Raw genomic sequence first — 12,399 nt, 5'->3', positions numbered from 1 at the left:
CTCCTCATCTAGGGGAAATCTTAGTTTCCTAAGAGTAAAACAGGCATAAAAATAATTCTTACAGTAATTGCAGACAATATATCTGTCAAATGACAAAAATAATACAATTTAGTAATGAGTTTGGTGTCCTTTATTCAAGGAAGAACAATCCACGGATCGGGGAGTACAGTGCCTAACAAGCAATAGAGCACTCTTCCGGAGGGATTCTGGGCAGGAGCAAGCTTGACGAATGTTAGGAGACAGACGCAATGCGGAAACAGGGCAGGATTGGCTAGGAAGTGGGGAATTTCCTTATAAGGCTAGCAGGTCCTGTTTGCTAGGGAAAGGTGAGCTGTAGGATTGTGATTGATGCATGTGAGGCTTCTGGGACAAGTGTTTCCCAGAAGCTCAGGTGGACTTAGCTTTAGCTTCCTGACCTGGGCTGGGCCCCTGGAGCAGACTCAATTTTGCGGGGTTCCCAGCATATGAATTCACTTGATCACATCTTAGCTCTGGGGTGAAAGTGAATGCTCTTGGCACAGTGCTGGGCACGAAATAGATGCTCAGTAAAGTCCGACCCCCTTTTGCCTGGTTTGAGGGTTGCTGTGGCCAGCCCTGCCACTTGCTTTCTCACCACTAAAAAGTGGGGGTTGTTCTAAGCGGTCTTTTCTGTGCCCCCAGATGAAGTGAACGCTCCAGTGTGCAAATGGTCCACCCACTTAGGAGACAACAGGAGCCTCTAGGATGGCAATTTCATAGCCTATCCTAAAGGCCAGCCCTAGAAGTCACTCTGACTACAGGCCCTCATGGGAATACCTTTAAAAACATTTTCAGCCTTTTGGTAAAGTACTCTTGTCATTCCTGCCCCAAATGGCATCGCCTCCTTGAAGGGAGATGTTATTTTTGAGGCTGTCCTACAAAAGTTCAAGTTGTCATTAATTTATATATGGTGGATAAGTGAGGAATGCCTGCTGGTCACAATACCCTAAAACTGCTATCCACATACTTTGCTAATAATTTGATCTTAGTCCTTAATGGTCTACTTTGCATTGCCATGTCTCATGTCTCCTATACTAAAGCCCAAGGGATCACACCTAATTCATCTCCTTATTCCTAAAGCCCCCAGCACAATGGCACCCTACTTAGTAGGTGCTCAGTTATTGCTTATTAAATGGAAAATAGCACAGCAGGAGATGACCCTCTGGACACTCACAGGCTGTTCTTCCCAGGATGGACAGGAAACACAGTCTGTTGAGACTGCAGGGTTATAAAGTAAGAGGAAGCAACATTTGCTCGGCTCATAGAAGCAGCAGCACAAATGGCCAATAACCATATGAAAAGATGTCCAGCCTCACTTAGTATCTGGGAAATGCCAATTAAAATCATAATAAGATACTATTTTTCCCACCCATTAGATTAGGAAAATATTGATGTTGGCAATGGTGGAAGTCTTCTCATACCCTGTTTATGGAGCATAAATTGGTGCTTGCCCTTTTTGGAGAGCCATTTGGCAGATTTGAGAAAATGCAAAATACACATTCCCTTCAACCTAGCATTTCTCTTTCTAGGGGTCTTAGAGAAACAGATACACAAAGAGCCGTGACCAAGGATGTTCACCGCCGCAGTGCTCACTTAAACAACATGAATGCCCCCCACTCAGAGAACGTTTAAGTAAAATCATGGTAATCCATATGGTGGGATAGAACCATAATTACATGGCTAGATTGTTGATACTTATCGTAAGTGAAAAAACCAAGCTGTAAAATGAAACTACAATGTGGTTCCCTTTATGTAAAAAAGGAAAAGAAACAAAGGCATCTGTGAAACAAAATTATATATTTATACACACAGAGATGGATAGAAAAAAATCATGTCATGTATGCACCAAACTAACAACACTGGGCACCTCTGCTGCAGGAATTAAAATCATGGGGGAGGGATGAGGTTTTTTTTTTTAACAAGAATGTATTTGTGTAATACTGGTATAATTTAAAATCATTTAAATCATCCGGTTCCTGTTATATGCTAGCCCTGCACCAGGAGCTTATTATTTTTTTTTCTAAAGACTACTTATTTATTTGACACAGAGAGAGAAAGATTACAAGCAGGGGGAGCGACAGACAGAGCGAGAGAGAGAAGCAGGCTCCCCTCGGAGCAGGGAGCCCCATGCAGGGCTCAGTCCCAGGATCCAGGGATCATGACCCGAGCCAAAGGCAGACGCTTAACTGACGGAGCCACCCAGACGCCCACAGTAGGAGCTTTAGGTATTAAGAATTACTTTATTAACCCACACAATTCTGATATTAGAATTATTTATTCATTCAGCAAACCTTTACCCAGTCCTTCCTGAATGCCAGCCCTGGGGCCAGAGGTGCCCAGAGTGCCTGCATCTACCAAGCTCAGGTTGGGGAGAGGCAGAAAGCAAGCACTGGCAAGTGCTGCCCTCATGGACATGAGACCCGCCTGGAGTGTCCAGCGTAGCCAAAACCAGCTGTAGCCAAGGGACCTCAGGTCGGTAGGGTTAAAAGTGATGCTGAAGTTCCCACATCTGGTAAGTCACCAAGCAGCATTTGAGCTCACCTCCAAAGGTACCCTTCCCTTTAGGAATAGGCAAGCTTTGCTACCTGTAGGGCAGCCTAGAAGCAGGGGATTGCAGGGAGTGGGGTGGGGGGCTGCCTGATGTAGGAGGGGAAGGAGGCAAGAGACTAGACTTGAATCACAGATAATTTGTTATCATCACTACTGAATATGTATGAAGCATCCAATAAGTGTAAGGACGCATGAGTCCCTCCCTTCAGGATGGGAGCCAGGAAAAAGACCAGATCCTAGATCAGCAGGACATAGTATCCTTGCCTTGACATAATGTAGAACTGGGCTGGGGTGAAGAGACTATTGAAAGAGCCATAACATCACTCAGCTACAAGTGAGTCCTAAAACCATACGCAGTGGTATACACTGGAAGCCCACAGCCCCTCCGGCTGGATGACTAGCCTCCTGCACCCCCTCTGCCTCCACAGCAGCAAGAACCAATGAAATAACACATGTGAGAAGCCCCTGCTAAGCCCAAAGTACTCCCTTGGGTTTTTCTGTTCCGTTAATTATTAGAAAGAGGAACCTAGGACTTGCCCTCCTCTGGGAGGAGGAATCGCCTCCTGTCTGTCCTCCTCACTGCTGGGGTCTGGGCTGATTCGGGCTCAAGCATGGCAGAGGAGCACAGGGCGGAGAGGAGTCAGGGCACCACCTTACCCATGGGAACCCACCCACATGGGTCCCCTGGCCCCGTGCTCTTCTCCAGGTATGCCTGTCAGCACCTCTGGAAAAAACCATATGGAGACCAAGGGCTTGGGGCCTCAAGGCAGAAATCCCAGGGTTGAGCTCTCTGAGGAGGTGTCCTACTTCACCAGCCTCTCAACTGCTTGGCCAACCTGCGGCCATTTGTGGAGCCTATTCTTCCTACCCAGTATTGTGATGGGGGGAAGACACAAGTAACACATAAGAAATAGTGGAAAACATACCCTATGCAATATCACTGAGTGCTAAACCCAAAAATAGTGATAGTAAGGGCTGTGGAGTGCAGAGAAGAGGTTAGTGTGAACTGGAGAAATCTTGGGGAGCCTCATAGACTCACTCCTGAAGAGTAGATAAAGGAAAGATCAGTGGGAAGAAAGGGAGGGAGGAAGGAAGGCGCATGGCAAATATAAAGGGAGGACTGGTCCCTCTTAGAGGCCCTTTCTCTCAGAGGACAGTGGTGAAACCGGGTGGGGTGAGGTCACAGCGAGGGTTGACCCCTTGAGAAACAGAGGATTTCTGGTACCATGAGGGAGACGATGCAGGGGCCACTGCAGGTTGTATAGCAGGGCCTGGTCATGATTCAAGCAGAGCTTAGTCCTTAAAAGTAGTAGTGAGGACGTGAAGGGAATATGTGAGGGAACAGACAGGAGACAACAGCTTCCCACTTCCAGCCGGAATTCCCACCTCAGCTTCAGGGAAGGAGCAAATGTCGCCTTTTCCTCAACCAGTTACCTTAAATTTCATGATATCACTTTTGTGATATTCTAAGCCTTCTTAACATTTTTTTTCCTGGGGGAGGAAAACCTGGGGAGATATGTAGTATCAGCTGGAAAAGTAAAGAGTAAATCTCACTCAATAACTGGACTGACAAGGATGTCCTGGCAAAAGGAAATTTAGCTGAGGGAGTATTCTGAGGGAAGCAGGCTGCACAGGTGGGGCATGTGGACCAGGGAAGGAGCAGGTGCAGACTGGAGTCTGCTGGAAGCCCCAAGACAGGACAACACAGTCCTCAGGCCCCACATCCTGTGCTTTACCACCAACTTCTGTTCCTGATCCTGAAAAGGCCATGCTGCCTTATGCCCCAGAGCCTTTGCACGTGCTGTACATCTCCTTCTGCAATGCCTTTCCTTCCCTTTCCCTAAATTATAGTTCATCCTTTAAAAGCCAAAAACCACCTCTTGTTGATGCATGGATGATCTTGGCAGAATTGATCTAAACCCCTTTGGGTGATACTCTTCCCAAGGTGCCCCAAACCCTCATCCTATCTTGGGATAATTAGGAATCCTCTAGGTTTCCAGTACCCTCAGTATCTCACACAGTGCTCAGATATGGAGGGTTCTGGTCACCCAAAAACAGTGCCCTGCAAGAAGTTTTAAAAGCAGGTGTTGCATTTTGAGGTTAGGAAATGCTGGCTGGGCCTTCAAGTGACACTGCCTAGGAAAGAGTTGGAACTGTATGTAGTTCTAGGAGGGGTGGTGTCTTTTTGGGAGGGCAGGTAGTAGGATCTAAGAGGGCACGGCACATAAGTGGGAAGGGGATCAAGAGTGGGGGCTGGGGATGCCATCGTCAAGGGACAGAGAAGGATGCTGAGCAGATACAGTTGGAGGAAATGGGAAAAAATCCCAGGGCCGAGGTCAGGAAGGCCAAGGGAAGCAGTATCAGAAGAAAAGGTCGAATGTCAGGGAATGAGGTGAGGTTGCCAGAGGAGGAAGTGTTTCTTTACCTCTGGTAAGCCACTAGAAAGAGAGGCCTGCTGGTGATAGTTACTACCCTTTGGTCTGAAGGGAACCTGGCAGGCTTGAGAGCTACCTGTGTCTCCCCAACATTCTCAATACCTGCAGCTAGCTCTCCTCTAGACTTCTGGCCCAGCCCAAGGCAGGTGGGTGCCTCACTGCGGCCAGGCCTTGGCAGGCAATAGCCTGAATGGGACCCGAACCTGTGGCCAGCGCAGAAGCACAGCGCCTGCCCCCTAGTCTGAGAGTGAGGGGATCAGCAGTGCTGAAACCCACACTGGAAGTCACGGAATTTCATATGGACATCTTTAGTTATAGAATACAAATAAGGAAGGAACAGTTTTACTGGCAAAAAGTATACTGGTTTTTGTTATTGCTATTGTTCTTTTCAGTAAGCTCTACACCCAATGTGGGGCTTGAACTCGACCTGGAGATCAAGAGTCTCCTGCTTGACCGACGGAGCCAGCTAGGCACCCCAGAAAATATATTTTGGGGGCAGGGGCAGGTCTCTACTCCTTAAGTCACATATACCTAAAACATTTTAAATTAAATCAATGTTGAAAGTTTTCCTGTTAATGCTCATTGATTACCTTTATTGGCTGGGAGTGGAGAAGCAGATGCCAAAGGTTTAAAATTTACTAGAAAAGTTTTTGATGATGGTTGAAGCTGGGGGACAGGCACATGGGGGTTTGTTCAGCACACTATGCTCTCTACTTCTGTGTATGCTACAAGAAGCCCATGATAAAGTCTTTTTAAATTCTAGTAGAAAACTTAAAATTGAGAAAATGCACCTACTACCTTAATTTTTCCTGTAAGTTGAGAGAAGATCCCCTTTTCTATTGCAGCTGAGGGCGGGCTTCCATCATACTTCTTCAAGGGAGCATAGTTTTAGAACCACAGAATTTATAAATTTTCCAGGTCTAAAAGTCACTAAGCCTAAGCTTTTGGCCCCAGGGCTAAGGGAGAACAGGAAAATGCAAAGCCCCCCCTGCTGGCCGCCGAGGACTGATGAGTGGGCAACCGACCAGATGGCAAGAATAGCTCCGGTTCCTGAATTTCATCCCAAGACCACACTTCGTGCTCAGGGTCAAGTGCCTCTCTTCTCCTGGACCTGGACCTTCAACAGGCTGCCTCTTTCAGGGGAGAGAAGTTCCTGCTTTCCTGGATCCCAAAGGAACTAGAAGCAATCAAGTAGCCAAACCCATACCTTGTTCTGAACTTTTTCTAGAACAAGCTCTCACACAATGTAAACCTTCCTTTGTAGGCCTGGGGTGAACGCCCCAGATGGTGGTAAGTCGCGCCATTTCTGCTCCCTTCCTGGTGCCAAAGGTCAAGTGCCTTCTCTCTATGGTCAGACAGGAGAACAGCCCCACAAACCGGGCTTGAGGGGCTGCCGGGGCTCCTTGGTCTTTCAGTCTCCACAGCCTCACCTCCCATCACTGCTGTAGCCTGCCATGGCCTGGCTTCACCCCCATGGAAGCTTCTCTTAGGAAAATCACCAGCTACCTCCAGGTTGTCAGAGGCAATGGGCCTGCCTCTCTGGCCCTGAAGTCCTCTCTACATGGCCCATAGCTGCTGGGGTTTCTATGGATGTGATTCTGGGACTTGATCTCTTCTCTCTCCCTGTCCCGAGGTGAGCTCATCCGTTTCCCTGGACTTAAACACCAGCTTCTGCTCTTGACGTCCTCTGACCTTTGCATCTGCAGCCCGGACTTCCCAACCCCCCAGGCTCCAGGCACCTCAGCGTCTCAGACTGAACTTGTAATTCCCACCAGTCCCAAACCTGTGCCTCCACTAGCCGAATTCCACACCTGAGGACATGGCACACAATCATCACTGGGGGTTCAGGTGAGACCCCTGAGAGGTGTCCCTGAGTCACTTCCATTTCCTCCCTTGCCTCACCCCTCCCATCCCTCAGTAAGCCCTACTGACTCTATCTCTAAATACATCCCGAATCTACCCTGTCTCCATTGCTGTCCCTTTAATCCCCTGCATAGAAACCTTTAATGTACCAAGATTTACACCAGCTTCTGGCCAGGACCTGCAAAGCCCCAGGTGGTCGGACCCCTGCCTACCTTCCAGCCTTGTCTGGCCCCACTTTCTCCCTCACTCCTTTCACGCGGGGCATACTGGTCTCTCATTTTGCCAAACAAGTCGAGGTCTTGCTTGTGATGTTTCCTCTGCCTAGAACATTCTATACCCCACCTGGCTCCTCATCAGATAGCTTCCATAGGGCTCGTGGGTGGGAGGGAGCAGGGGGGGGGATTGGGGTGGTGGTGGAAGCTAGGTAGTAGAGGGATTTAGTAACAAGAGGCACCAAGGCAGTAGAGACTAAATGACCAAGGAGCAACCAGATCAGAGCCAGCTCTTGTTCCTTTAGGTCTCAACTTAAATGCCACCTCCTCCAAGAAGCCTCCCCTGACCACCCCACCTAAAGTAGGCCTCTGTTATCTCTGTTTCAGCCCAGGCTTTATTTTTCTATCTTTACTTGACTTGTTCTGTCTCCCTCCACTATCAGAATGTCAGCAACACGAGGCCAGGAACTATATACGCACAGAGCCTAGTATGCTACCTGGTATGTGGTAAGTGATCAATAAACATTTGTGGAACAAAAAAAGAAACTGGTCACTGCTTAGGAGTTACACAGTTCCCTATGAGTGCAAAAGGTTAACCTGAAGGGGACACTGAGGCTCAGCAGGACCTGACAACAGCTCCCAAGGGTGGCTGAAGCTAAGTTCTGGTTCTCCAAATCTGTGGGGCAGGCTGGGGCCCAGGCCAGAAGGCACCTCACCTCCCTTTTCCAGCGTGCCAGCCACTCGTCCCGCTTGCGCTTGCTGATGTAGTAGGGGTCCCCCGCCTGGAAGGTGAGCCGCGGCATGGGCCGCTGGCGGAGGCTGGACTCCCAGCCCAAGCCACCCCGCAGCCGGCCCCGGGAGCCCTAGGACAGAGACGACAGAGAGACAGACTGGCATTAAGATGGGCGCTGACCGTCCCACCGCAAGGTTTGTTCCTCCTGCGGGGAAACTGAGGAGGCACTCACCTCAAACACAACACAGGAGCTTTGACTCCTGGCCAAAGAGGTCAACCCTGCAAGTGCTGGGCAAGCCCCTGTTCGGGCTGGAGAAGTGAGCCACAGGGGGAGAGGGGGCACATGGACGTGACCCAGGAGGGGGGGTGCCTGGTCTCAGAGCGGGACCAGCTGGCTGCCTTGTTGGGAGGACTTCTAACCTCCACACCCATCTCCTTTCCTCCTTACAAGGGGACGTGTAAAGAAGGGGGCGGGGCCGCCTCAAGATCCCCTCACACACAGTCGCCACAGGTGGTCAGAGGTGGCTTTCTTCTCCTAGAATCAGGATCCACAGAGCCCCTGGGGGTTGAGGAAAACACTTGCCTCCATTTTCATGGATTCGATGTTGGTCTCCTTCTGTTCTTTGCCTGTGGAGAGGGAAGAACAAAGGGACTATGGACAGAGTTACAGGAGTGGCTCAGAGGCCCCCTCTTGTGCCTGGGGTCCCTGCCGCAGGGACAGGGGTCCTCCAACCATTCAGGTGTTCACAAGTCAAATGGGACGGCCCACCATGTGCTAGGCACCACGCTGGCCCCAAGGACTCAGAGTGTGGCCTTGAGCAGAGAAGGAACCGTGGCAGGTTTGGAGACCCAAATCCGAAGGAACAACAGAAAAGCCAGGGCCACGGTTTCCGGACCACTGACTCTGTCTCAGGCACACAAAAGGGGTCGTCTAGAAACAGCTCCCTTCCTAGAGGAGGGGGCCAGACTGCAAAGCCTCCCCCTGCCCTGGAAGTGAGCTCAATGCTTCTATGGAGTGAGGCAAAGATATCCTGGGTGGGGGGAGGCAATGGGGTACAGAGCCACTGGAGCAAGACTGGCGAAGCAACTTGGTTTCTGAGACTCAGTTTCCTTATTTGGAAAATCATGATGCTGGAGATGATTTCTAGGGTCCTTCTGCAGTTCTCAATACTGTGGTTTCTGTTACTGTTATTAACATCTGCCTCTGTAACCCTATTCCCCACCCCATTCTCAGGTCTCTGAACCTTCATTCTAAAAGACTTGGAGTCCAGGTGTTTCCGCATGACCTTGGTCACTTCTCCTTGCCTGTTTTCTTACTGAATCAACATAGCCAACTGTTCTAAAATCTTTAGGTTACTGGGAACATTGAGTGCCTGGAGCAGGGCTTGGCATATAGTAGGTGTTCAATAAATATTAGTTTGGATCCCTTTCCCTGAGGTGTTTCCTTGGTCCTGTCTCTTGCAGCTCCTCAGCTGGGCCCAGATTCCAGTTCCTGGAAGGAAAGGCTCCCCTGGGGGCAGAAGCCCCAGAAGTCCTGTCCATAGGAGGGTCTCATCTCATCCTCTCCCTGTTCCTGTCTAGGCCTCATGCGGGAGGGTAGCTACACTCCTCCAGAACATCCTGCGCTCCTCGGTGGTCCTCTCAGGTCCTCCCCCACGTGCCCTCCCCAGGTCCAGCACACCCTTGCAGGCTAGCAGGCCCTGGCTGAGGGGCTGGGTTAGTTATGCCCTCCAGAGCTTCCTGCGGGGTGGGGGTCGGGGTCGGGGTCGGGGGAGGACGGTGAGCTCTCCTCTCACCTGGGCCCCTGAAAGTCAAGAGTACTGAGCTTGGGCCCAAAGCAGGAAGGTCACTGAGGCTGGCTCCTGAGTTGGGGTGGGGGAGCCCAAAACGGAAAAAACAGCCCCTACTTCATCTCCTGGCTCTGAAGCGGAAACCAGACACGGCACCGAAGGCCTCCGAAGGCCCCGGAGAGGAAGTTTCTTTCCCTCTCCGTCGCTAGAGGAGACCTGGGGCTCCGTGCGTGTGCCCCGGGGGAGGGGCACCCCGGTGCCGGCGCCCCGCTCCTGTGCCCCCGGGGGCGGGGCGCGGGGCAGGCTCCAGGGCGGGGCGGCGCGCACTGGGGCGCACGGGGCCGGGGCGGGGCGGGGCGGGGCCGGGCCGGGCTGGGGCGCCCCCGAGGGGCTCGGGCGCCGGGAGGAAGTGCCGGTGCGCGTCTGGCCATCGCGGGCGCGGCGGGAGCCGGGTGCTCGCTCACGCGCACACGACAGGCTTTTAAGGTATGTCCCACCCGGGCTTTCTGGCGCTTCCTCCGGGCTTCCGCTCGGCACAGCCGGCTCCCCCGACTTTTTCTCGGGCTCCCTGGGGCCGGGCCCCCCCTCCCGCCGCCGGGGTACCCCTCCTCTCAGGCCTGCCCGTTGTCCTGGCGAGGCTTCGGACTGCCAGTAGGGGGCGCCCGCCCTCGGCCCGGGGTCCCTGGGACCTCTCCGCGTTTCTCCCATGGGGGCCCCTCCGTGGCATCTCATTATGGGGAATCCTCCATTCATTCGAACGAAGGAAAATCAGGGTTGACGGGAACCGTAGAGACGATGGAGCGCCTCTCCGGCCGCTAGATTTTGCCAGTGGGGAAACTGAGGCTGAGGACTGGGTATGGAGGGACTTACTGACAGAGCTGAAGCCAGATTTCAGGGCTCCTGAATGCCAAGCCCGCTCACTTTACCCTCCACCACCTTCATGTTCTCCCCTTCCCCGTTCCCTGGCCCCCGTGCTCCCCCAAACAGAATTACTTTTCCTTGTGCAGTTTCCAACTGGCTGCTTTCTGGAATTCTTTCCCTGACAGATTCTGCACATGCCCACTGAGTGATATCACACACACACACACACACACACACACACACACACACACACACTTTCCAGCCTGGCCCAGCAAAACAACAAACTGGGCTGCCTCAGAATACAGCACTTGTTCTGAGTCAAGGGGGGTCAGCTGCTCTCTCAACACTCCCTCTGCAGTCCATCTGCTCCTGGCCCAGACCCAGGGTCACAGGCGGGCCAGGTGGCAGTGTGCCTCCCAGGGTGGCCCTGGCAGGCTCCGACCTGACCCTAGAGTATCTCAGATCCAGGGGGCAGGAGAGGCCAGGGTGCTTCCAACACTTACCTGTTGGTCTACACCTACACTCACCCCCGGGGCCACCCCAAATTTCCTTTAAAAAGAATCCAAATCCCCATGACAAGGCTAAGGCCAGGCTTCCCTCAGAGGGCAGTCACTAGCCCAAAACTGGGTGTTCAATCCGAGCAAAGAAAGGCTTTGTGCTGACCCTAACCTGGTCCTTTACTAGTTGTATAATCTTGGGTAAGCGACTTAACCTTTCTGAACCTTCAGTCTCCCCATCTGAAAAATGAGGACAATAAGAGTCTTCCTCACGTGATCACAAAGATTAAACAAGAAAATATGTAACTAAAAAGAAGGGCTTCTTAAACTTTAATATGTATCAAAATCGTGAGATCTCTTTAAAATAGATTTTGATTCCACGGGTCTAGGCTGGGGCCTGAGATTCTGCATTTCTAACTTCCGAGGTGATACCAGGTAACACTGCTGGTTGGTGGGGCCACTTTGAGTAGTGAGGATACAGGACACTCAACACATAGGCAATATCCAGTAAAAGAAAGCCATATTACCATTGTTTCTATTATAATCATGGCGGCATTAATGCAGGAGTGCAGGAGCGGTCCCAAGGCCACCACCTGCCTATCCAGGTGGCTCTTGTCCTGATTACTCATCATCTCCCCTGCTCCTCCTTGTTTCTCCTGGCTGGATTATCAGGATCTGGGGCACCTATGTGCACAAAAATGCTGCCATAAAGTCCTCTGTTTTTCCTCTATCAGAACTAATGGAAGGGGTTCAGGGAAGATGGATGGGGCTCCCTGAGAGGAGACCTGGAATGAGGGGAACAGAAGGGAGACCACAGCCAACTTGCTCCCTCTCTGTGGCCTCAGTCTCCTCCCTCCTTGGAACTAAGCAGCTGCGGACGCATTCTGTGTGGCTGACTGTGGGCCAGGCGGCCAAGCCTCCAGTGGACCACGACCCACGGCCCTGGGCAGCACCTCACCGGTGTCAGCATCCAGGCAATGCATGGTCCCCACAGCTCTGAGGCCCACCAGCATGTCCACTTGCTGATAGCTGCGGCCACACAGGAGCACTCCGAGGCTATCGGTAGGCCAGGGAGGCCGGGAGTGCTTGCCGGCCATACTCAGCTCTAAGATTCTGTGGAAGGTCCACCTGGTATGCGAAAATCCCAAACCCAGGAGTCACCTTGACACCATCTCTCCCCTTTCCCCTGATGTTCCTGGCCCTTGTCCGCTTCTCTCCACCTCTGCTGCCACCTCATGACAGCCGCCCTCGGCCCCTCAACGCCTGTCACAGCCCCCTAACTCAGTTTCCCGGCCCCTCTGTTCCATTCCAGGAGCCAGAGCACAGAGTGATTTTTTTCAAAACACAAAGCAGATCATGTCACTCCCCACCCCATCCCCAGCCTCCCGGGGAAGGTGTCCTCACAGGCCTGTCCAGCCCTGTCTGCTCTGCTCTCACACC

General features: G+C 51.9%; 1 protein-coding gene across 7 annotated transcripts in view; it reads right to left on the bottom strand.

Annotated features, from left to right (window-relative positions):
* The window catches only part of DNMT3A (DNA methyltransferase 3 alpha), a 104,277-nt gene that overhangs the window by 34,459 nt on the left and 57,419 nt on the right, over nucleotides 1-12,399 (bottom strand). For 4 of the 7 annotated variants that reach the window (XM_025983897.2, XM_072767506.1, XM_072767507.1 and 1 more), the window contains 2 exons: nucleotides 8,395-8,438; nucleotides 7,795-7,941 (listed from right to left, as the gene is read on the bottom strand). The exons of the other annotated variants lie outside the window; for them this stretch is intronic. In XM_025983897.2, coding sequence (XP_025839682.2) covers nucleotides 7,795-7,941; nucleotides 8,395-8,438 — 191 coding nt within the window. The remainder of the gene's footprint in view (nucleotides 1-7,794; nucleotides 7,942-8,394; nucleotides 8,439-12,399) is intronic. 7 annotated transcript variants of the gene reach the window in all.

Source organism: Vulpes vulpes, chromosome 8, assembly GCF_048418805.1.
Source record: "Vulpes vulpes isolate BD-2025 chromosome 8, VulVul3, whole genome shotgun sequence".
Lineage (NCBI taxonomy): Eukaryota > Metazoa > Chordata > Mammalia > Carnivora > Canidae > Vulpes > Vulpes vulpes.
The sequence above is the reverse complement of the archived record's forward strand: the minus strand, read 5'-3'. Positions and strand labels throughout refer to the sequence as shown.